A 25,322-nucleotide genomic window follows, 5' to 3' on the forward strand; every position below is an offset into this window, starting at 1 on the left:
GATGCCATGTGTCCTCATCAAGCGAACTGCCTCAATCTACCCACCTGCGTGCATACTAAAAGTTAGCTACGCTGAGTGAGTTCTAGTTAATCACACATTATACAATACATACACTTACCTTCAATTATGCATCCGAAGGTACATAATAATTACTTTACTAATTTACCTTTATTACATAAGTCATACATACGTTCGTACTTTAATACTTTTATACTATATAAATTATTGTCCTTTTCTATCTCAGATATTATTAGGGTCTGGTCCCTCTTTCCTTTGTCTATCTCAGATATTATTAGGGTCTGGTCCCTTTTTACTTCTATATCTCAGATATTATTAGGGGCTGATCCCTTTTTACTTCTATATCTCAGATATTATTAGGATCTGGTCCCTTCTATCTCAGATATTATTAGGGTCTGGTCCCTCTTTCTTCACCTTCGTACATACCGTCTTTACATACCCATAACATACATACTTTCTTTAATCATTCATACATACTCATATATTGTACATATATCTATCATACACATTCATCTATCATAAACATACTTCCCTTGTTAGCATGTGCAATATCCGAAGATCGTTCACATACCGACAAGCTTTCATTCACATTTAAGATATACATACATAACATATAAACCATATAAGGCATACACTTACCAGTTAAGGTAAGTGTATTAACTATCACATCGAGTATGCACACAGCCCCGAAAACATAACAAGGAAATGGGGCTAGAAACTCACCTGAATGCGGTTACGTTCACCGTTTATGGTAATCCCTTTCTTGAGCTGTGCACGACTAACTGTATAACAATTACACGTATCAATTAACTATTACTACTCGTATTGTATTTCTATCTTTATATAACCCACAACGAACGGGGGTCCGGGGGCACCGGGGTTTTAGGGGCGGCAGCCCCTAGCGGGGTCCAAGGGGCAGAGCCCTTGGCTGGGGTTAAGCATTTTCTATTAGGATTTTAATTTACTTTCTAATTTGTTAACTCATTCTTCATAACGTATTAAGTTTGATTCGCTATCTGATTCATTACCAAACTTAACTTAAGCGAACTTAGCTACTGGCGAAGTTAACATCAGCGAACTTAGCTACTGGCGAAGTTAACATCAGTGAACTTTGCTAGTAGCGAACTTAACCAGTGGCGAACTTAACATCTGGCGAACTTAACTATCAGGCGAAGTTCACAGTTGGCGAACTTGCTTGTAAGCGAACATGCTGGGCGAACTTGCTGCGGGCGAAGTTACCCAGCAGCAGCTACGGCTCATCCCAAAACCCCTATAATCATTCCGTTTTAATGTGTAATATATTGATAAGAGGTTAATAATTCTCGCAAACGTTCCCATGGCCATTTTTGGATAAAACACGACCCGAAAGTGCATAAAGTTTGGACCTTTAAGATTAAAACGTTCAAAACTAGATCTTAGGGGTTCATTTAATCGAGCCGCATAGGTTTATGAGTTCATTAGCTTCGTTTTAGCAACAAGTTTACAACTTTACGTTTCGTCTATACCCGATCTATTCTCGTTCTAATTTCCAAGGCTAAACGCTTAAAAAAACGTAAACTTTAAAGGGTCAAGAACATACCTTAGTGCTCGTTTGGATCTCGTTTAGCTTGTTTATGAACTCTAGATCTTGTATATAGCTCGTGTAATAAAGATCTAATACAAGCTAACGTCCGATTGGTCTCAAATCTCTCTCGTCTCCCTCTCGGCCGTATATGGTGTAGTGATATGTGTGTGTTTTTTGAGTGTGTAGAGATTATGATGGAAAGAAATGAGGATTTAGGGTTTTAGGGTGGTTTAAGAGGATATTTATATCCCCTAAAGCCCATGGACCTAAGGCCCATTCCCTTTAATCAATCTTAATTAGTCCAAGTCCATGATCTTTTCCTTATTAGATGCTAGTTAATATTATTTAACACACGACAATTTAACGCGACTTTCTTTATTTATTATTAAATTATTTTAGGATGTTACAATACGAGCCCTAATTCCGCCGTTAGGATGCGCGCCTATTGGAGACATCAAGATCCTTGGAATTGATTCTCCGATGATTATATTCAAGGTAACTAACAATCCAATTTTGCATTTACAATTAGTTTATTTAACAAATTTTCCGTCTTTCCGGCCAATCCCCTATACGCATATTTTATTTTCTCTGACTTTTCCGGTCAATTATTTATTGTTTTGTTTATTTTATTTTATTTTAAGAACTTTATATCCTACCTATTTTTGGATAATTTTATGAAATTTTCTATTGTTTTTTGTTTATTTAATTTTAAGAAGTTAATTAAAAATCATTCAATACTTTATATCCGACCGATTTCTGGTTTTTTTATTTTAAATTTGTAATTGTTTTGTTTGTTCAAGTATTAAAATTTTTCGGTTAACCTGTTCTTATAGTTTTGTTATTCAAAACTTGATATTTAAATTTCCGGCTAATTTCCGTTCAATATATTCTGCCAGTCATTTTTGTATTGTTTTTTTTATTGAATTTTCAGTATTTTATATCCGACCAATCTCAGGATATATTTCTGTTAAATTTATAATTGTTTTCTTTGTCGAATTATTAATTTATTCCGGCTAACCTGTTTTTATAGTTTTGTCCTGCAAATCTTTATATTTTGATTTCACGCTAATTTCCGTTCTAATTTATTTTCCGACCAATTTATTTTTAGTTTAAACAAATAACAGAAACTTTTAATTTTGTTAAGATTATAAGTTTAGTAACATTTCTAAATCATAATTGTGAAATATTAATTTTGTTAAGATTATAAGTTTAGTAAGCTTTGGAAATTATAATTGTGATTTTTTAAAACAAACAATTTATTTTAAAATTAACAATAATAATAATAATTAAGTAAAGAATTTATGATTTCATTAACTTATTTCATTAACCATAAAATAATCCTAAATTAAGGAATATATTTTAGAATATTTTCAATCGTTTTTTTTGGAAATAATCATCTACAATAAACCCGTTTCATTATATTAATAATGTTTTAAGTTACCTTAAATTTTTAAATATAATCAATCGGTTATTTTTGAAAAAGGTAATTACAATAAACTGCTTAAATTATATTCAAACTTTATTTAGAAACTTTCTAAACATAATACGTTTACCATAATTTATATTCTCTACATTATACTATATAAATGTCTACGTAATCACATAAGTCATTATCATTCTTTTCATAATTATAAATTCTCCAACAATGTAAGCTCCTCCCTTTTAATAATTTTGTTTATGTTTCAAATAATTTATTCTAATCCTTTATATTTTAATTTTATTCATAGGACAATGGAAGCTCAAAAATTTACCATGCTTAAAGAGGTTGATGTTCTCAAAACATCACCATCAACTCTGAAGGTTAGAGTTATAAGACCGTGGAGCATAAAAGACAATAAAAATGTGAATGAGAATTTTATGATCGAGATGGTGCTCATGGATGAAAATGTACGTATCTAATTATAAATCTGTATCTAATTATTGATTGACTTTTAATGGTAATTATCATATATATTTTTTGCTTTAATGACAGGAGAATCGAATCCAAGCAACCGTTTAAAAACAGGATATCTTTAGATTCAAAAGATTCCTCAAGGAAAGCTCAACTCTGACTATAGTTAATCCGAGCGTTGGTTTAAATGGATCGAACTACCGTGTGATTGACTGTTCCAAAAAATTGGTGTTGGGACCAAACACACATGTGAATTCATGTCAGGAGTTTGATGGTCATCTGTTTGGTTTTAAGATGATTTCTTTTAAATCACTAATCAATAAAGATATTTCTATGAAATCGACAGTTGGTATAAAATAATTTTCTGACATGCAAATAAATAGATTTATAATTTTAGCGTTAGATTTCCATTAAATCTGTTAATTAATTATTTATTTATTTTTCTTTGTGTTAGATATTATTGGTCACGTGGTTCATGTGTTCAAGAGCAATGCTTCAAACGTCAAGGACAAAAACAAGCGTACAATGGAGATATCTGATTTACGGTATTACTATTACACCTAACAATTGATTACATATTTTTGTTAATAAACTTTATACTTATGACTGTTTGTAACGCTTCTATAATTTCAGTGGAAATTGTGTGTATCTCACACTATGGGATCATTATGCGTCTGAGCTCTCCAAATATGTAATTAAACATTTTGATGAAGGCCAGACCATTATTGTACTGCAGTTTGGTAGGGTTAAGTATTACACCAGTTCTGATGGTAAAGGTAACTATGTCTAATGTTTTTAACTTTCTTGTGTTTTAACATGTCACTAACTTAAACTAATGTGTCGTGGTATAATTTTCATTTTTTAGAGAAAGTATATGTGTCGAATTCTTTTGGATCTAATGTTAGCCGTTTCTTTATAAACGACTTTTTATTTGAAATAGAAGAATACAAAAACAGGTATATTATTAAACCAATATTGTTTTAGTTTATGTATTTAGTTTTTAAATTTCATATTATGTTACTTATTCCTAAATTCATTAAATTTTAAATGTTGTAGTTTGGTGGATCTGCTAAATGGAAATGATGTTTCTGTTCGTAAACCGATTCCGGTGAAGATCCTGTCGTTTGTTGATGATGAGTTTTTGAGAGCAACAGATTTTTTTAACATCGGTGATATTTGTACCATTGTATTTGTAAGTTAAATATTACAATCTTTATTTTATCCTAATTATCTTTCAATCCTAATTGAATATTTATTAAGTGCTTTTGTACTATAATGCAGCCTAAAAGTATCATTATCCTTGGTACAATTAAGGCAATCTACCCAGATACGGAATGGTATTACATTGGTTGTAATACTCGTAGCCGTAAACTCATGGAAAATAATGGTGAAGGTGGAAAGGAGTATGAATGCAAAACAGTAAAATGCAATGTTTTAGGTCTTATCCCTACACCTACGTATTTATTGAATTCAAATTCAAATGTGTAATTAGTGCATTGTAAAAGTGTATGTTTTTCTTTCTATTTACCTATTTATACACTTTTGTAGGTTCAAGATCAAAATAAGGGTGCAGGATTCCACTGGAGTTGTGTCGTTGACTCTGTTTGATAGAGATGCTAAATGTTGACTAAGAAAACAACAAAAGAATTGATTGATTCTCGAAATGAGGTTTATTTTCAATTAAAATACTTTATGATTTATACATCGTCATCTATATAAGAGATGGTAAGTTTAACAATGATTAATATTATATTTGTTTCTTTGTCATCTAATTTTATTACAGAATAAGGTGGAAAATGGTGGATTCCCTGCTGAATTGGATTGTCTATTAGAAAAGATATTCGCTTTTAAGGTCGATGTGGCAGATTTCAACTTCAGAAACAATGTCGATGACTATGGTATAAACAAGCTTACTGATGACACCAATATTATCACAGAGTTACAGAAAAGGCTTAATGTTCGTTTGGTAATAATATAATCTGAATGTTAATTTAAACACCTAAATTTAATTTTATACTTATTTCAACTAACATATGTTGATTTTCCTTTTTTGTCTTATCAGCAATCAGATTCTAATTCTGTTACATTGGGAGCATCTATTTCTGAGTTCCAGTCATCCGGTTATGTTTCTATTAAGGTATGGATATTTTGTTTAATATAATAATTCAAACTTATAAATATAGTTAATAGAAAGATGTGTAACATGATTGTGTATTGGCTCTTACTATTTTAATAACAGGTTTCTGATATTGGAGATAATCAAACTCCAAGTTCAAATGTTGATGCTCAGGATGTGGCAACTGACACAAAAGGAATGTCAACGTCTTCTGACGATAAACTTAAGAGAAAACTGGTGGAAGTTTTTGAAGTTCAAGATGATGCTAGCATGTCGGCCACTAAGATGACGTCTAAGACTACCGAAGAGATGGGGACCACCAGTGAATCATGTGAAGGTGCAACACTTTTAACTCCTAAAGTGGAGAAGTAATGTAAGTGAACAATTTCATTTTTGTCGGTTTACAGTTATGTTAACATTTTTGAGAGGTTTGGAGATTTTATGTTTGGTTTTTCTCTTTTGTTTTTTTAACGTGGTATGCTTGAATGTTTGCTGATTTGAACAATTTATTCTTCTTTGGTTGTAAGGTTATATTTATGTATGGATTTAATTTTATTAAATTAATGTTTACTTGCTTCATGTCTGAGTTTGAAAACAACTTAAGTTCATATTAGTTTATTAACATGTTTTTTATTTTTCTTTTATACATTTAATCTAAAACAAATTTAAATTTCAAACCTTTGACTTATATGCTAATATATTATAGTTGATTTTGTCTATACTGTCATATGTTTCCTATGCATTATATAACTTATCTTTGCTTATCTAATGTCAACCATTTTGTAAACTGGTACTTTATTTACCTATATTTAATGTTACATTTGATTTTTGAAATATATATTTATATATAAACTTTATGAGTTAATATATGGTTATTTTGGAATTGTTGTTAATATAATCCTTTTGTTTGTTTGGTCTGTATATAATCTATTAATTTGTAATATGCTATACAAGTAATCTTTTAATGTGAAACAAATATGTTTTATAATCGAAACATAATTTAATTTACAATAACCTTTTATTTTTATAATACGAAAATGTGTTTTTTTCCATTAAAAGTAAATAAATTAGTGTTTCCTTTTCAACTTTTTTAATTTCTAACACGTTTTTAATATAACAATAAATTAGTTTTTGCTTTTTCCACTTTTTTCTAATGTCTAATTTTTTATACAACGGTTTCGTTTTAATTTTTGTATTACAAATATATAGTATATTTTTTAAAATATTTTGTATAATAAATTATTAAATGTTACACATTAATAAAAATGTTATTTATTAATTAAGTGTAACATATATTTATCAATATCTTTATAAAATACTGAATTTAAATTTTAATTTTGTAACAAATCAGGAATAGAAATTACTAATTAACTTCTATAATTTTGTTAAAGATGTTGCATAATTTTATAAACTTTTAAAATGATCCAATACAAAAAGCTCATTCCATTAGGCCCATACGCATATTTTCTGTACACATTTTTTAAAATAAACGACTCTTCGTTTATTATTATTGTTAATTATCATCAAAAATTCTATTACTTCGATTTTTCTGGAATTTCCTGCCATTTGAACAGAAGATTGACTCATCACTTCGAAAACCTTCTTCCTGTTTGATATAGATCTCAATCCATGGAGAATGTAAGTACTATTATGTGAGATACTTTAATTTTATTAATTTTCTTATTTAATACTGTTCTAATCTTTTTAGCCCTAATTTATATTAACCGAAGATGATTTTTATTCACAATATTTAATGTTGTTGTTTAGGGTTTAGTGATAACATCAAGCTTTTCTATTTAGTTCGTCTACAACTATTTTATAAACTGATTATACTCTCTGTGCATGCTTGAGGGTGTTAACTATAATATTTGTATTTATAAAGTATACAGAATTGTGTTATCAGTTTGTTGATAACAACTTATTGGTTTTTGATTCTTAGTTTATTATTGTTATATGTTAATGGATTTGTTTTGTTAAGATTTTGGCATAAACATGTTTTAATAGGTCTAATTACTATATTAACATAATCATATAATTATCAATGAAAGTATATGTATATATAATTTACATAATAACATATCAGTTAGTGTCTTTAACATTTTTTATTAACTCATATAAAATTTTAACTAAACATAATGTTATTCCTGCGGTTTGCATTTTCTATCACAATTTAAACGGAGAGACGGTATGTATGATAAACTCTTTATTTATGTTTCAATTATTGCATTATACTTTACCAACCACATTAAAATAATTTCAGACACTTCCAACTGTGTTTTGTCAAGATATTTTTGAACCGGGTGCTAATATGCACCTGGTTGTTTTATATCACAAAGACAAAGATTGGTTTATTCAAGTTGAATTCACAAACGGACATTATGTTTTTCAAAATGGGTGGGCTCAATTTGTTGTAGACAATCAGTTGATGTTTGGAGATGTCTTGGTTTTTGTTAGGCCATGAATTTTATACTGAGGATCCTTTATCCTTAACTGTCTTATGGATAGGTTATCCTTGAAATATGTATCAGGATATAAAGGACCGGCGATCCTCGGTATTATTTGTTTACTAATGATTGCGTTTAGTATGGTGATGTGTTAGACAGGTTTGTATCAACTATCTTCATATAACAACTTCTAGCTAGAGCATGGATCCAGGATACTACTTCAACACAGCTGATTATGGACGAATTCTCTAGAAGATTGATGTTTAATAACAACAACGGTATTTAGACTTGGTCTACCGCTTATATCGCTGCTGGATGACTATTGCACGTGGTCAAAGATCGTGGAGCGGCTAAGTGGAGAACTTCCAGTTAATTAGGAGATATTGTTAATGTTATTATCTTATTTAAACGAGCTATGATCGAGTAGAAATAACACATGTAATATTGCACACACTTGAGCTTAAACAAGCATTCTCTCTACACTAGCATACTTTGTAATCTCAATCATACACTCCACCACTTTTGTAACCACTTTTTGTTTATTAATATAATCGATGGTGATAGTTTTCACCGTCCGGGGGTTTTTTGTGCCGGAGATCACGATAATCATATACTCGTCGACCAAAGGTTACATTGTTGATCATTGACTAAAGTAATCCGACCAAAGATTATCTTATTAATCCTTGACCGGAGTTATTTTACCAAAGATTATCTTGATAAGTTTTGACCGAAGTAAGACTATCTTGGTTAAGGGCTTTTTCCCTCGTGATCAAACCTTTGTGTTCACTAATATTCCGATTACACACTTGTCATTATCAAGTTAGCACCTTACCTCACTTAACAGATTTGGATACTTGATCCTTAACAGATTTTTATCCAAAACAATTTGGCGCCCACCGTGGGGCAATTGGTGGTGTAATCCATATTATTCTTATCATTCTCAACTTTTTCATACCCATATCACTATAAATGGCCTCTCAATCAACCTCTGCTTCATCAACCATGCCGGCCACGGCTCCTCTCTCATCGAGGACTTTGCCACCGATTCCTCCGCCAATCACAGGAACGCAACGACCTGCTGCTGCTGGGAGCAAGACGCAACTACCAGTCTTCTAGAGCTCAAGGACCGCTGCTGCTGCCCCGGTGGTTAATACTAACAGTGATGTTTCATCTATGTTTTCGCAGGTTAAAGCATACATGGAGCAGTAGAACAAGACTAATCAGAGGATCCTCCGTGAGATAGAGGATCTCAAGAAGAACAAGAGGCCAGCAGAGGATCTCACCCCCCTGATGCCAAGGATGCTGGATTTCACCAGTCTAGAATCTATGGCTCAGTTCTCTCAAGGATCATCCATCCTTCAACAGGGGTCCATGGGTCAATAGACTCAAGGATCCTCGCTATTTCAGCCAAGATCATCCATCCTTCAACAGGGGTCCATGGGTCAACAGACTCAAGGATCCTCGCTATTTCAGCCAGGATCATCTATCCTTCAACAGGGGTCCATGGGTCAACAGACTCAAGGATCCTCGCTATTTTAGCCAGGATCATCTATCCTTCAACAGGGATCCATGGGTCAGCAGAATCAAGGATCCTCATATTATAGGCAAGGATCGGTCATCCTTCCACAAGAATCCTATGGTACCCAACCTCAAGGATCCTTCATCCCGAATCAAGGATCCTTCTTTCCGAATCAAGGATCCTCGGGCGTCCAACATCAACGATCCTTCGAAGTCCATGAAGGGGACATAATCCCCATGCAGACTATAGCCTCTGGAGGACCAACTCTTATCGCAGACTCCTCATATCCCATCTACTCATCCAAGATGCCAACCTTCACTCAGCAAAGAGGTAACTTGTACGATTCTTTATCCTTAGATGCTAACTGTGGTTCCATGCAGGATGCAGGTATCAACCAAGCTATGGCCAAGGAGCTGCAGAAGCTCAAGGATATGATATCCAGTGTTCCCGGGGTCATAAGACCAATTCCTGAGATACCTAAGGGAAGCCACAAAGTATCCAGATTCGCTCCGCCTATCTGTGATGCTGAAATCCCGAAGCGGTTCCAGACTCCGAATATGAAGACTTACGACGGGACCACTGATCCTGAAGAACATGTAGCACAGCATAGGTAAAGGATGGAGATCAATCCTATTCTGGAGAGACTCAAAGAAGCTTGCCTATGCAAGGGCTTTGGATCCACACTAACGGGAGCCGCTCTAAAATGGCTGCTAAGTCTTCCTCCCTTTTCAATTACTTCTTTCTCACACTTAGTTAACTTGTTTAACACTCAGTTTTCCTGTAGTCGGAAATTTGAAAGGTTAACCAGTGATTTATATCGTGTTGTCCAACCTAGTGATGAATCCCTTAGGGATTTCGTCACCGGATTTGGCAAGGAAGCTATAGAAATCTCAAATCTTGACATGACTACTGCTGTTGAAGCATTCAAGATGGGAATTCAGAGGAGCTCCCCCTTTTATGATGATTTAGTGATGACTCCATGCAGGACATTAGACGAAGTCAGAAACAGGGCGTTAAGATACATCCGATTGGAAGAAGACAAAAGGATCCAGGATTGTCTTGGAGGACAAATGAAACAAGAAACTCCCGAGAAGAATAAAGGATCTTGGAATAGAAACAACAATTCAAAGCCGTTCGCCAAGCCCAGTAATCACAACGTGCGGACAGTTGAAGAAGGAGATGACGATGAAGACTATCCTTGCATCTCCGATTATTGTTTCTCTGTGGATACTTATGGCTTGATCTGTGCCATGAAGGATCTGGGAGAAAAAGCAAGGTGGCCCAGAAAAAATGACAAGATTGTCGGCTTCAAGGACAAGTCTAAGTGGTGCGCTTTCCACGAAGATTTTGGCCACGCAACAGACGAATGCATCGACTTAAGGAGGGAAATTGGTTACCTCCTGAGCAAGGGTCACTTTAAAGAACTCTTGGGAAGGAAGAAATCCAAGATCCAAGATCCTGAAGACCTTCCACGGAAAGCAACACCGCCACCAACAGATGCTCATGTGATCAACTTTGTCTCCAGAGACTATGAATTATTTCAAGATTCTTGTGCCATAAGAGAAGATCCCGTAGTAGAATTCGAACTGGACGACGAGAGAAGGCCGCTAATCCCCACTACTCGAGTGACTGATCAGAGAGTCTTCTTCAATTCAAGGATCCAGGATCCTCACCAGGACAAGCTGGATGTGCGAACGATCAATTTCATTTCAGGAGGTTCAGACATATGTGGAACTTCTTTCTCTGCAGCAAAAAGACTCGCTAAAGAGATAAAGATGGATAACGGAGATCAACCAATAGTGTCAACCACCCTAACAACAGACAAGAGAATCTTCTTCGATGAGGAAGACAAAATGAACATTCAGGATCCTCATCATGACAGTTTGATTATTACTTAATTTATCTCTAACCATTATGTACGCAGGATCCTAGTTGACGGCGACAGCTCGGTCAACATTATCCAACATGATGTCCTTAAGAAAATGAATATCCCGGATTCAGAAATCATCCCTAGAACATCGGTGCTAGTTGGTTTCAGTGGCGAAACCAAGAAGACACTGGGAGACATCAACCTCCCAATTTATATCGAAGGGTTAAATTCATACCAAAAATTTTGTGTTATAGATAACCTTTCCTGTTGCAATGGTATTTTAGGTAGACCGTGGCTCCATGAAATGAAGGCTGTAGCCTCAACTTACCACCAGTGCATCAAGTTACCTACTTATTGGGGAGTTGTAAAGATAGTAGGTGACCAAGCGGAGGCCAAGAATTATTATTCATCATCAATGAAGCCAACAGCCAAGCCGACCATAGCATAGCAACTACAGCAACATCCTAGGGACGTGATGGAAGCTCGGGAGAAAGACCTTAAAGAACTATCATTGGACCCCGGGGATCCTGAAATAAAGGTGTTCCTAGGATCCAATATCCCAAGTAAGATTGAGGAGGATATAATATCCTTCTTAGGGCAAAGAAGATCTACCTTTGCCTTCAAGCACTCGGACATGACAGGTATTTCAAAAAAGGTAATCACTCATAAACTCGGCCTTGATTTATCTGTTAAACCCGTCCATCAGAAGCGAAGGAAATTCTCTCCTGAGAGGAACAAGATCATACAAGAAGAAGTTGAAAACTTCTTAAGGCCGGTATGATCAAAGAGGTTCAGTATCCTCGATGGCTAGCTAATGTGGTCGTTGTTAAAAAAAAGAATGGAAAGTGGAGGGTGTGTGTCGATTTTACTGATTTAAACAAGGCATGCCCCAAGGATCCTTTCCCATTACCACATATATATTCCATGGTGGATGCAACGGCAGGACATGAAATGCTTACCTTTATGGATGCTTCCTTTGGATTTTAACAAATTCAGATGGAACCATCTGATCAAGAGGATACAACATTCATAACTCCTACTGGCATATACTATTATACTGCTATGCCGTTTGGACTAAGAAATGCAGGGGCAACATACCAAAGATTAGTCAACATGATGTTCAAGGATCAGTTGGGTAAGACTATGGAGGTCTACATAGATGATATGGTGGTAAAATCAAAGAAAGCTGAGGATCACCTTAAAGACCTCGAGGAAGCATTCAACATCCACGACCAATATAACATGAAACTGAATCCGTCAAAATGCCACTTTGGTGTTAAGGCTGGAAAGTTTCTGGGATATATGGTGACTAAGAGAGGAATTGAAGCAAGCCCCGAGCAGATTGAAGCTATCCTCAATTTGAAATCTCCTACAAATACAAAGGATGTCCAAAGGCTCACAGGAAGAATAGCCGCTCTCAACCGATTCATCTCAAGATCCTCCGAGAAATGTAAAGACTTCTACGATATTCTTAGAAAGAATAAGAAGTTTGATTGGACAGAAAAACATGAGGCAGCACTCAAGTCGTTGAATGACTACTTATCCTCAGCACCATCCTTAATGAAGCATGTGGATGGATAATCCTTGTATTTATACTTAGCAGTTTCAGGTAATGCAGTAAGTGCTGTTCTCGTTAAGGATCTTGAAGGTGAACAACACCCCGTATATTATGTAAGTAAGAGTCTGTTAGATGCAGAAGCCAGGTACTCTCATCTTGAAAAATTAATTCTTGCTTTAATTATGACTTCTACTAAATTGAGACATTATTTTGAAACTCATCCTATTATTTTGAGAACTAATTATCCTGTGAAGAATGTTCTTAGAAAACCAGAGTTATCAGGAAGAATGGCCAAATGGGCAGTAAAGTTAAGTGCATATGATATCCAGTACGAGCCGAGAACAACAATCAAGTCTCAAGCACTGGCGGACTTTGTGGCTGATTTCACTAGTGATCTACAAAAAGAAGCTGACTTGGAGGTCCAACAACTGGAAAAGATCAAGGATCCTTGGATCCTCTTCACAGATGGAGCATCCAATGTAAGAGGAACGGGATTTGGCATACTACTGAAATCACCACAGTGGGACATAATACCCAGTCCATTGCATGTGCATTCCTAGCTAACAACAATGAAGCAGAATACGAAGCACTTATAGCAGGTTTACTCTTAGCCAAAAATATGAGGATCAAGTATCTTCAAGTTTATATGGATTCTTTACTCATTACTAACCACTTTAACGGTTCTTATACCGTAAAAGGTGAAAATATGATAAAATATTTAGAAATTATGAAGGAATTAGCAAAATCCTTCGAGGTATTTAGTATAGTACAGGTTTCAAGAGAAGAAAATGCCGGGGCAGACGCATTGGCAAATTTAGCCTCATCCCTAAAAATACCAGAAAATACGAAGATCCCAATTATTCACATACTCTCGCCAGCAATAGGAGAGCAAGAAATTGGGGAAATAACAAATGATAAGCAGATTGTGCTTTGGGATCCATTATCCTCGGACAATCAAGGATCCTGGATCCTCCCGGTCAAAAAGTACATACAAACAGGAGAAATTCCAACAACAGAGAATCCCAGATCCTTTAAACTCAAGGTATCACAGTACATTTTATTAGATGATATGCTATATAGAAAATCTCTTGCAGGTCCATACTTGAGGTGCATCGAGGATCCTGAGATCAAAGAAGTACTCAAGGATTTTCATGAAGGAGACTGTGACAACCACACAGGTGGAAGAGCACTATTTTCTAGGATACTTAGAACTGGATACTTCTGGCCAACAATGAAGAAGGATGCAGTGGAGTATTCAAGGAAATGTGATTCTTGTCAAAGACATGCAAACATCCTTCATCAGCCAGCGGAGCTTTTATATCCTATATCCTTCTCATGGCCTTTCATGAAATGGGGTATGGATATTGTAGGCAAGCTACCAAAAGCACCCGGTGGAAAAGTCTTTATGCTTGCTATGACTGACTACTTCTCCAAATGGATTGAGGCAGAAGCATTTGTACAAGTCCGAGAAAGGGAAGTAATATCTTTTATTAAACGAAATATTATAACTAGATTTGGTATTCCTGCTGAAATTGTTTATGACAATGGTTCCCAGTTTATCGGGAATAGAACCACTAACTTTTGTGACAGTGGGGGCATAAAAATGATTACTTCCACTCCGGTTCATCCTCAAGCCAATGGTCAAGCAGAGTCTAGCGACAAAATCATCATCAACAATCTGAAGAAGCTAGGATCCAAGATTTGGTTTTACTGGTATGTGGGAAGACCTGTCCAAGCATTGTAAGCTTGGTGTTAATGATTATTTGGTGTTTCAACGTATTCAAGGTACGTGGACATTCAGGATGTATGTTTTTGATAACCATGGTATCGAACGTGTAAATTTTAATGATGATTTGGTATACACTGGTCCAAATATCCATCCCGAACTCGGTTATGTTCCAATGGTTATTGAGATTGAAAGTGATGACGAATCTGAACCTCACAACCTTGATGAAGGTATTTTTATCAATTTTTTATATCTTATATATTTTTGTACACTTTAGTTTATTAATTACTTTATAACTTATATGATGTGTATTTGTAGGACTCGATGTTGCTATAGAAGATGATGTTGGTATGGAAGATGTTGATGAGCCGGTTTTGGATATTATTGTTCCTCGTGTTCATGAAGATAACATGTTGGAAGTGATAGTACGAGATAGGCTGGTAAGTAAACTGATTTTATACAAATAGTTTAATTTCTTATGATGGATGTTCAAACAAATAACTTTTTAATTCTACTTTTATTTATAGCGTTTGCCTGTTGAGTTTGCACGGAACAATAACTTGGATTACGAATCAGATTGGTTTTAATAAATCCAAATGGTGTTAATATCTCCACTGAAATTGCTATTGAACTGAATGGCTATAATGAGAGGTATAGGGTTAGAAATTGGACAAGTTTTGTTCGGTTGAATGGGCTTCAGTATGGCACATTGGCGGTTTTCGAGTACAACGAGGCTACTCATTCGTTGATACTCACTGATGTTCTTGGTTGATGTTGAAGTTGATCATGGATTGTTTTATATTTTGATACATTAGGGTTTAAACACTACAATTTTGCTAACATGTTCTATATATATTCTGTTAGCTTTACTTATGTAAATTATCCTACTTATTTTGTTAGATTTAATATGTATGGTTTGTACTACTAATTATCACTTTATGTTATGGTTTTTTGGTTATAAGTATAATTTCATTATCATTAGTTGTCTTGTATGTATCTTTTATAAGTGTGTGTATATATATATATATTTGTAAGAATTATTACCTATAATATTTATTGTCAGAAGTTCATTAGGAAACAAATATATACAACCTAAACTTGAATGCCATTAAATATTTATTCTATACAATAATTCTATATAATTATCTATGCTATAAAATATTTATTTAAAAAAAGCTTTTAAATTATTAAATACGAATACTTATATGTTATTTATTTTTAGGAATTAATAATTAAATTAACTATAATATCGTAAAATTTATTATATACATTCAGTGCAGGAATTTTTTTAGTCCTCATATTTCTAATTTATTATTAGCATATTTCTTCCAAAAATAAACAAATCCTAATATTATGACAATTATTGTTTCCATTTAAAGAATATATTTTACATTTTTTGTGTATATATACTTTGTCAGTTTTCATTATAAATAAACTTTCTCAACAGCATAACTTAATTTTCGTTCCTTCATACATGTTCTTTATAAACCAACAGAATTATTGATTTTGTAAGTCTTTTCGACATTCTATATTTATTTTCCGAAAATTTTTTGGGTAGGATGTGAAGCATGTCATAGATATATGTTTGGCAGAAACCAAACATTGTTTATATTCAAACAATAATTTCTGGATTAATTTTTCGTTCACAAATACCAATTATAAAGTTTTGTTTTTTTCAGTTTCATTTTTATTTAACTATTGGGCCGACTTTGATGTTTATACAAATCCAAATATATAGATATATAAAATTGATTCTTAAGAAAGTAGTCGTTAACTTTTGGTTTTTTCGTTTTTGTGTTTAAAATTTTATTGTTTAAGATATTCCGGTATTCTTCATTTACATCGATTTTCATTTTAAGTTATATTATTTAATGGTGTTTTGAAGCTTTAATCTATAAGACTTTATTTTTGTATCTTATGGTTCAGTAAAGTAGGCTTGACGCAACTTTGAGGGTTGTTATCTATATTTTTTTGAAGATGTCTACATCCAAAAAGAAACGAAAAAATGAAGGATCTTCATCTTCTCAAAATAAGCTAAGTAATAGTGGTAGGTAGAATTATTTTATTTGTTTCTACCCAATTAATAAGTTTTCAATGGTTTTAATTTGTTTAACGGTGCAATAATGTTATTATTTTAATTTTTCATTTTTTTAAATGTAGGCCAAAGTTAACGTTTACCATTGTCTACCATATCCAATAATACAAACTACAACCATTATCAATCAACACCGATTGTCACTCTACCATATCAAGCAAGTATGTAAATTTTATTAAATCATGATTTTTAATTTGAAATCACATTTTAAATAAAATAATATTTGATATTCTTAAATTTAGGTGGTTGTAATTACCGATTAATAGTTACCAAGATAATATAGATCATTTATCTAATAATACAAATTCTTATCCGCATCCAACCTATTCCTCCTTTAATCCTTGTGTCCCTGGTACGTTAATAAAATAATCGTTATTACTATATTATTTATCAGTTTTTTGTTTCTCATTATGTTTTTCAATATGTAAAACGTTACAGTTAATCGCATCTTTGAAACCTTGCAAAATATTTCATCATCAACACAAGTATCGTGTTTACAATCTAATAAGGAGAACGTGTCTCCATCAACAATTTCGATGTCTACTCTTCGAATGTAGTAAACAACGGTTAGTATTTACAAGTTGTTTTCAACATAAATATACTCTTTGAATATTTTTATTAGTTTTTAAAACCTTTATTTTGGCTTAAATACTGATGTTACAACCTTTGTAATTTCAAGACCCTCAAAGATGTACACTGTTTTTCAACTCTGCTAAGTCTAAAAGGAAAGAAAGACGATCAATTTTAGATGCAAAAAGAACTTCCTCCGTTGACGGGAAAAAAAATGTTCTAAAAAATACCTGTTCAGGTATATTGCATTTTCTTTATAATTATTATTTTGCTTTTTTGTATTATTTTTAAATAAATGATAAGCATATGGCGTAATACAATTTGCAAGTTTGTAAATTGTATTAAAATTATTAATTTTTCTTATAAAATTTATTTATAAAAGAAAATTAACAAATCAAATGTCTATTGCATGTTCTTCTAATATACTTGTTAGTGGTTTAAGCAACAATCAAAATTATTTTCCCCATAGAACATATAACTCATTTATTCCTTGTGTCCCTGGTATGCTATTAAATTGTTGTTCACTATGTATTGTTGTCATCAAATTTTGTTTCTCATCTTTATGATTAATATTTTAAACGATACAGTTATTCGAGATTTTCACAATTTGAAAAATATACACTCATCCACACAAGTAACGCGTGTACAATATAATAAGGATAACCTGTCTCCATCAACATCGCCAAATGTCTACTCTTCGATTGTATTAAACAACGGTTAGTGTTTTAAAATATTTAAAAGTAAACAACTTTGAAAACCTTTTGTTATGCTTAAATATTGATATTATTACCTTTTTAATTTCAAGACTCTAAAACATCAACACCATTTGTGAACTCTGTTGCGTCCAAAAGGAAAGAAAGACGATTAATATTAGATTTCAAAAGAACTGCTTCTGTTGACAGGATCAAAACTGGTGTCCGAAATAACTCTTCAGGTATATTTCGTTTTAAATTTAACTATTATTAACATTTTTTAGGTCTCTTTTTTTTAATGAAACACTTAAAAGTAAATGGAATGCTAATAAATTTTAAGAATAATTTCATTTTAATAATAAGCCTTCTATTAAAAAAATATTATATTATTTACATTTTCAAGCTCCGTCCGGATTTTACAGCAACAAATAATATTAACACTGTATAATCAAACGTTTCATAATTTGTTAACTTAAAGATGTTACAATTTAACACAAAATAATATTTCATATAATATAATTAATACGGAGTAATTTAAAATTTTAATTTACAATTTTTCTTTTGAAATATCATATGTGTAGTTGTCGATATTTTGTGACAACCTTTATAATATTGAACATGTCGTATAAATAAATATAATGTTCAAGAAGGATCAAACGCGTCTTGTGTTGTTGATGACATTCCGGAGTCCTCTACAACCTTTCGTAGAAGGTCAAGAAAAAAAACCCCTATAGTACCTATACCTATGGCTGATTTAAATGAACATGCTACAACTATTCATTATCAAAATTTTGTAGATGTTTTTAAAGGAATATCATCAGGTATGATATATATTTCATAATTTACTTTAAATCATTTATTATGTATTCATGTATACTAAGTAACTCCAAATGATTATATTTAAATTTTACTAGAATATCTTGATCATGGAAATCAATCCGTTATGTGTCCAAGTTGCAATGCTTTGTTGTGGAAAGCCGAACTTAACAGACCAAGTAGTAGTAAAGAAGAATGAGCCTTTTCCCTTTGTTGTTACAATGGCAAAGTCGAACTTCCCGATGTTAGACAACCAGATGATACTTATCTAGAATTATTTCGTGGTGATAGTGCCATCAGTAAGTATTTCTTGAAAAACATTAGACATTTCAATTCGATGTTTTCGTTTACGTCTATGGGAGGAAAGTTTGACCATTCTATAAACAAAGGCAATGCGCCATATACGTTTCGACTTAGCGGTGAAAACTATCATTGTTTGGGAAGTCTTTTACCATTAGAGGGTTGTAAACCACAGTTTTCTCAACTTTACATTTACGACACAGAAAACGAGGTTTCAAACCGTCAGGGTGTTTTTGGGTAAATACTTTAAACGATATTCTTCCACTTTTGTTATGTTATTAATTTTTAGTATAAGTTTTATTATTTAAAATCTTAGGAAATGTATTTTTTTTGTCGGCAGTGATAATAATTCAATGGACGATGAGCTGGAGATGCATATTATTAATTATTTGAAGACGATGTTAGATTCAAATAATCATTTGGTCCAAGCTTATCGGATGGTAAGAGATTGTTTGGAAGAAAACCCACAACTCGATTTGAAGTTGCGTATTATTGGAACAAGACAGCATGATGCGAGACAATATAACTTACCATCCAGTTCTGAAGTTGCCGCTTTAATCGTCGGTGATATTGGTGACACTGTCGATAACCGAGATATAATTGTTACCAAGCAATTTGGTTCCTTAAAGCGTATAAGTGAACTTCATCCATCGTATACACCTCTTCAATACCCGTTGTTTCATCTTTTTGGTGAGGATGGTTATCAGGTTAATATACTTCATAAGAATGTTTCATCTTCATCAACCGCAGCACGTAAGAAGGTTACAATGCGTGAGTTTTTTGCTTATCATATTGAAGATAGGCCAAATACGTTTTCAACCATGTTAAATGGTAGGCGTTTGTTTCAGCAAATATTAGTTGACAAATATACGATGATTGAGGCACAAAGATTACATTTTATATGCGGTAAAAACATGAGCTTCGATGTGATACTTACCAAAGTTTACGAGGTATGCAATCTGTTGGAAATACTGATGTTTCAACTGCTGGTCAACGTGTTATTCTACCATCCTCATTTAATGGCGGAGCAAGATATATGATGCCAAATTACCTAGACGCTATGTGTCTCTGTAGATGGTTTGGTTATCCCGATTTTTTCATAACCATAACCTGTAATCCCAATTGGCCAGAAGTTAAAAGATTTCTTAAGGATACAACGTTAAAGTCAGAGGATAGACCTGATATTTTATGTCAGCTTTTTAAGGTCAAACTTGATGCAATGATTAAATTGGTGAATGATAAGTCTTTCTTTGGAAAGGTTCAAGAAGGTAATTTTCTTTAATTTGATGAGTATAAATTTATAAACATGATCTACTTTAATATTTTACTTGGTATAGACTTGAAATTCAATTTAAATAAACAGTTTATTTGTTTACCTATTAAAACTTGTGTAATATTTACTTTTATTATGTATATTGCAGTTGTTTACACGATAGAGTTTCAAAAAAGGGGGCTACCGCATGCTCATATTTGCATATTTATGCATCCATCTAGCAAGATTCATAATCCACAAGATGTTGATAAATTTATTTCTACTGAGATTCCAAACAAAGACACTGAACCAGACCTATACAAGCTTGTATCTGATCATATGATTCACGGTCCGTGTGGTGATGCTAATCCGAAGTGCAAGTGCATGGTAAACAAAAAATGCTCCAAAGGTTTCCCAAAAATGTTTAATGATAAGACAGCTGTTGATTCGCAAGGTTTTCCGGTATACAAAAAAGAGATAACGGGCAATATGTTGTCAAGTCAGATATAATGATGGATAACAGAACTGTTGTTCCATACAACAAGACTTTATTAAAACAATTTCAAGCACATATTAATGTTGAGTGGTGTAATCAAGATGGATCGATAAAGTATTTGTTCAAATGCATTAATAAGGGTCCAGACCGAGCAACAATTTCTCTTGTACAAAATAACAATTGTGATAACCCAGATCCTAATTTAGATGAAATCAAAGCGTTTTATGATTGTAGATATGTCTCTGCATGCGAGGCAACATGGAGGATATTTTCATTTGATGTGCATTATAGGATTCCGTCTGTTATGAGACTTGCTTTTCATTTACCCGGTGAGCAACAGGTAATATATGGTGCTAACAAAGATATTGAAGATATTTTAAACAAGAAAAATAATGCTTCTTCGATGTTTACCGCCTAGTTTGAGTGTAATGAACCATGACCTTGCAAAAACTCTCACATACGCAGAGTTTCCAACAAAGTATGTCTGGAAAAAACAGTTTCGTAAATGGGAACCTCGCCTAAGGTGTTTTGCAATAGGTAGAGTTCATGCTGTTCCACCCGCATTCGACGAGGCTTACTATCTAAGAATATTATTAAATAAGGTTAGAGGCCTAGAATGTTTTGAAGACATTCGAACAGTTGATGGAGTTGTGTGTGAAACTTTTCGAGATGCATGTTACAAAAGAGGTCTTTTAGATGATGACAAGGAATACATAGAAGCCATTGAAGAAGCAAGTCATACATCCACCTGATATTATTTAAGAAATTTATTTGCTACAATGTTGATTACTTATAGTTTATCTAGACCTCATTTTGTTTGGGAAAGCACTTGGCAACTGTTAGTAGACGGTATACTATACAAACAACAAAAAGATCAAAATAACCCCGGTACGATTTACTCATTTTTTAATTATTTCAATTATGGAAAATAGCTAATATCCATTAATATTTCATAAATATTAATTTAATTAATTTTTTATTTTATTTTCAGGTTTAATTCTTATGAAGAACAATTAAAAAACCTAGCACTCCTGGAAATTGAAAATTTTCTAATTTCAAACAACTCCAGTCTTAGAAGATATCAACAAATGCCATTTCCAGATATGGAGACAATTTCAAGAGCAACGAATCCGTTAATGGTGGAAGAGCTCTCATATGATACCGAGACCATGAATAACGAATTTAACAATCTGTTTGATTCGTTAACAGATGAACAACGAGGGGTTTATAACGAAATAATGAGTGTTTTGATTGATAAAAAATGTGGAGTTTATTTTGTTTATGGTTACGGCGATACTGGAAAAACTTAATTATGGAAAACCTTATCTACATCGATAAGGTTAAAGGGAGAAGTTGTGTAGAATGTCGCTTCAAGCGGTATAGCTTCTTTGCTTATGGAAGGTGCGGACATTCGAGATTTTTAATACCTATTAATTTGACCGAAGATTCCATTTGTCTGGTAATATTACAAGCCAGTTTATGTTAATTTTTATATTAATGTTTTTTTTATTATATATGGCTTTATTTGTTATTCCAATATCAATTTACTTTTAAATATCTTACTTTGTTTATGTTTTTTTATTCTTTCATAAAATAGGTTAAAGGAAATACCGACGTATATGAGTTATTGAAAAAGACAAGCTTAATAATTTGGGATGAGGTACCCATGATTCATAAGCATGCTTTCGAACGTTGGACAAGACTTTAAACGATGTTATGAATGGTGATTCTGGTAATACTTCCGAAGCACTTTTTGGAGGTAAGGTTGTTGTTTTTGGTGGAGATTTTCGACAAATTTTGCATGTTGTAACCAACTGTACAAGAAGTGAATGTGTCAATGCCTGCACAAATTCTTCTTATATCTGGTCAAAATGTAAAGTTCTTAAACTAACTAAGAACATGAGGCTTACAGTTGGATGTCGATCTTCAGACGTTGAAAACATCAAAGAGTTTGCTGATTGGCTGTTAGACATAGGTCAAGGAAACGTTGGTGGTCCAAATGACAGACAATCTGTTATTGATATTCCAGACAATCTTTTGATTTTGAACTCAGTTGATCCGATGGGTGATTTAATAAGCTTTGTATATCCTAATATATTAGTAGATTCAACGAATTTACTAACTTTCAGGATCGTGCACTGTTGGCACCTTTGAATGAGGTTGTTCAAGAAATTAGTGAACGTATGTTAGCCATATTTTCTGGTGAAGAAGTCGAGTATCTAAGTTCCGACAGTTTAGCTGAATGTAAAGACGTTTCAGAGGATTTTGATCCACAGTTGTACTCTCCTGATTTGTTAAATGGTTTTAAGATTTCAGGAATGCCTAACCATAGATTGGTCCTCAAAGTTGGTGTTCCCATCATGCTATTAAAGAATATTAATCATAAAAAGGGTTTGTGCAATGGAACGCGCCTTCAAGTCGATAGTCTCGGTAGGCAGGTAATTGAAGCTACAGTTGTCTCTGATACGAATATAGGATATCGGACTCTAATTAGTCGAGTAAGTCTTACACCAACTGATAAGAAACTACCGTTCACATCAAGGTCAATCTTTGTCAAGAGTTGGATTGTATCTTAAAGATCCAGTATTTTCCCATTGTCAGCTTTATGTGGCTTTGTCAAGAGTGAAGAGTCGAGATGGTATTAAGTTAGTGATACTCGACAAAGAATCAAAGCTTACAAATAAAACAACAAATGTTGTTTACAAGGAGATTTTTGGAAACGTAGAATGATAAATAGTAAATTTGTCATCTATTTGAAATTGTTCTATTCTACACTTATGGTTATCATGTAACTTTTTTTTATTTAGTTCTAAAACGTTTTGTATTTTTGTTTGTTATCATATCTTATAAATTGTTATTACGTTATAAATAATTATTTAATGTTAATATATACAAAAAAACCGGATCCAAATGTTTAATAAGATGTCATTGTTTATATGAGTATTTCAATTTTTAGTTAAAGTATTTAAAATAGTAAATATAATATCTAATAAAATATTACAAATATAGGGTAACTATACATGATATACTCATTAGATAGATATAATTATTTAGATCTTTGGAAAACTAAACCGTCACTTCGTTTATATATTTTATAATTATCAATTTAATTCATCATCATCATCTTCTTTTTCTTTTACACTCTAACGGTTTTCATAACAAAATTAATACAAAAAAATGTCTACCATTGTCAATTGGAAGTTTTCTACGGTTTTACGTAAGTATGAATTCCTGTTTAGTGATTTCCTCATGATACAAAAAGATAATATTGAATCTGTGATGATGTTTAATAACCTCCTTAAACATCAGATTCATGAGATTGGTGTTCGGAAACTTTCTCCATGTATAGAGGAAACCAATCTCATTAATTTTTTACATCATTACCTTGATGATCTTCACCAAGATGTTTTACCGTTTGAACATGTTAGGGATTGGTTTTTTAATCCTAATCAAAACAAAGTTGTTATCAAGTTTGAGAATGGCCAGTATAATAATTTGAATCTTAAACAACTATTGTCATGTGATGATTTGTTTTTTTTGTGAGAGCTAGATATGTTGAAGTTATTTAATCATAGAAAAGAAATTGCACATCTTGAGTTGGAAAGGGAGGTTGGTTTGAAGGTTAAATGGTTTGCCGAATGTGCAAACTATGAAAGTGATTATGATGGTTATCCGGAAAGTTTGTTGTCCGATGACGAAGGAGAAGGTAATATATTAATGCTTTAGATATTGTTCATATATTTAATAAAACATGTATATTATCAACATCTTTTTAGACCAACTAATAACTATATTTATGAACTTTCGATTTTTAGGTTGTACATAACAATTTTGTAATGCTTAGATGTCCGTAATTATTAAACATGTTGTTATGTTAAGTTTAATTTAATTGAATATTGTGTTGTTTTTATAACTTTTCAGGTTATTAGGAAATGGGAGTTTATGTTGGTATAACTTTTGAAGACTTTGATGATGTTTTAATATCAAAGAACATGGTTAGTGTTTTTGTTAATGTCTTTTGGTTGTTTTGTTTCATTTAACTTATTGTAATTTTGAAGTTTGAATGTTAAGAAAATGTAATTTTATAATACTTTTGTAACAAATACGAACAAGTAGTATGTTAACCTAAATCTATGTTTAAATAGATTTTTTGTAGCGACATGTTATTCCACCCGCGTGTCACGCGGGTCAATAACCTAGTATACATTAAAGTCTGATCCGGTTAATCCCTATTAATCTTGACTAATCCCGATTAACCGCTAGTCCCCACCCCACCGCCCGACCATCGGCTAACGATTTTCGCAACACTGGCAGTCGAGATATGGTTTCCCAGGGGAATGCTCAAACCAAACTCTGAAACCAGTATGGACCCAACATAGTCTGCCCAGAGTGGGC

At 32.9% G+C, this 25,322-nt stretch overlaps 5 protein-coding genes across 5 annotated transcripts; all 5 read left to right on the plus strand.

Annotated features, from left to right (window-relative positions):
* Window positions 1-3,806: 3,806 nt before the first annotated feature.
* Window positions 3,807-5,961, plus strand: LOC143581785 (uncharacterized). The gene is made up of 10 exons (XM_077064482.1): window positions 3,807-3,822; window positions 3,928-4,018; window positions 4,107-4,249; window positions 4,339-4,429; window positions 4,530-4,665; window positions 4,755-4,892; window positions 5,022-5,075; window positions 5,257-5,439; window positions 5,536-5,610; window positions 5,713-5,961. Exons 1-10 carry the CDS (start codon window positions 3,807-3,809, stop codon window positions 5,959-5,961), a joined length of 1,176 nt encoding a protein of 391 aa, XP_076920597.1.
* Window positions 5,962-19,234: 13,273 nt separating this feature from the next.
* Window positions 19,235-20,941, plus strand: LOC143581786 (uncharacterized). The gene is made up of 4 exons (XM_077064483.1): window positions 19,235-19,416; window positions 19,496-20,129; window positions 20,375-20,447; window positions 20,601-20,941. Exons 1-4 carry the CDS (start codon window positions 19,235-19,237, stop codon window positions 20,939-20,941), a joined length of 1,230 nt encoding a protein of 409 aa, XP_076920598.1.
* A 2-nt stretch (window positions 20,942-20,943) lies between these two features.
* Window positions 20,944-21,345, plus strand: LOC143581787 (uncharacterized). Its single transcript, XM_077064484.1, has one exon. The coding sequence runs from the start codon at window positions 20,944-20,946 to the stop codon at window positions 21,343-21,345; it is 402 nt and encodes a 133-aa protein (XP_076920599.1).
* A 361-nt stretch (window positions 21,346-21,706) lies between these two features.
* Window positions 21,707-22,237, plus strand: LOC143581788 (uncharacterized). Its single transcript, XM_077064485.1, has 2 exons — window positions 21,707-21,765; window positions 21,919-22,237. The coding sequence occupies exons 1-2, from the start codon at window positions 21,707-21,709 to the stop codon at window positions 22,235-22,237; spliced, it is 378 nt and encodes a 125-aa protein (XP_076920600.1).
* A 406-nt stretch (window positions 22,238-22,643) lies between these two features.
* LOC143581789 (uncharacterized) lies at window positions 22,644-24,856 on the plus strand. Its single transcript, XM_077064486.1, has 4 exons — window positions 22,644-23,009; window positions 23,057-23,365; window positions 24,474-24,633; window positions 24,849-24,856. The coding sequence occupies exons 1-4, from the start codon at window positions 22,644-22,646 to the stop codon at window positions 24,854-24,856; spliced, it is 843 nt and encodes a 280-aa protein (XP_076920601.1).
* The last annotated feature ends 466 nt before the right edge of the window (window positions 24,857-25,322 follow it).

Source organism: Bidens hawaiensis, unplaced genomic scaffold, assembly GCF_021521415.1.
Source record: "Bidens hawaiensis isolate Kalapana, Puna unplaced genomic scaffold, B.hawaiensis_p1.1 tig00031183_1, whole genome shotgun sequence".
Taxonomy (NCBI): Eukaryota; Viridiplantae; Streptophyta; class Magnoliopsida; order Asterales; family Asteraceae; genus Bidens; species Bidens hawaiensis.

What these genes read in the sequence shown, in the direction of transcription:
- LOC143581785 (XM_077064482.1), top strand. An exon ending in AAAGGCTTAATGTTCGTTTG is followed by an intron (nt 5,440 to 5,535) that starts GTAATAATATAA and finishes TTGTCTTATCAG; the next exon opens with CAATCAGATTCTAATTCTGT. An exon ending in CCGGTTATGTTTCTATTAAG is followed by an intron (nt 5,611 to 5,712) that starts GTATGGATATTT and finishes TTTTAATAACAG; the next exon opens with GTTTCTGATATTGGAGATAA.
- LOC143581786 (XM_077064483.1), top strand. Translation starts at nt 19,235, where the DNA reads ATGGGAGGAAAGTTTGACCATTCTATAAACAAAGGCAATGCGCCATAT. An exon ending in AACCGTCAGGGTGTTTTTGG is followed by an intron (nt 19,417 to 19,495) that starts GTAAATACTTTA and finishes TTAAAATCTTAG; the next exon opens with GAAATGTATTTTTTTTGTCG. An exon ending in TACTTACCAAAGTTTACGAG is followed by an intron (nt 20,130 to 20,374) that starts GTATGCAATCTG and finishes ATTTTATGTCAG; the next exon opens with CTTTTTAAGGTCAAACTTGA.
- LOC143581787 (XM_077064484.1), top strand. Translation starts at nt 20,944, where the DNA reads ATGGATAACAGAACTGTTGTTCCATACAACAAGACTTTATTAAAACAA.
- LOC143581788 (XM_077064485.1), top strand. Translation starts at nt 21,707, where the DNA reads ATGTTGATTACTTATAGTTTATCTAGACCTCATTTTGTTTGGGAAAGC. An exon ending in TGGGAAAGCACTTGGCAACT is followed by an intron (nt 21,766 to 21,918) that starts GTTAGTAGACGG and finishes TTTTATTTTCAG; the next exon opens with GTTTAATTCTTATGAAGAAC.
- LOC143581789 (XM_077064486.1), top strand. Translation starts at nt 22,644, where the DNA reads ATGAATGGTGATTCTGGTAATACTTCCGAAGCACTTTTTGGAGGTAAG. An exon ending in TGGGTGATTTAATAAGCTTT is followed by an intron (nt 23,010 to 23,056) that starts GTATATCCTAAT and finishes ACTAACTTTCAG; the next exon opens with GATCGTGCACTGTTGGCACC. An exon ending in TCGATAGTCTCGGTAGGCAG is followed by an intron (nt 23,366 to 24,473) that starts GTAATTGAAGCT and finishes TTTTTGTGAGAG; the next exon opens with CTAGATATGTTGAAGTTATT.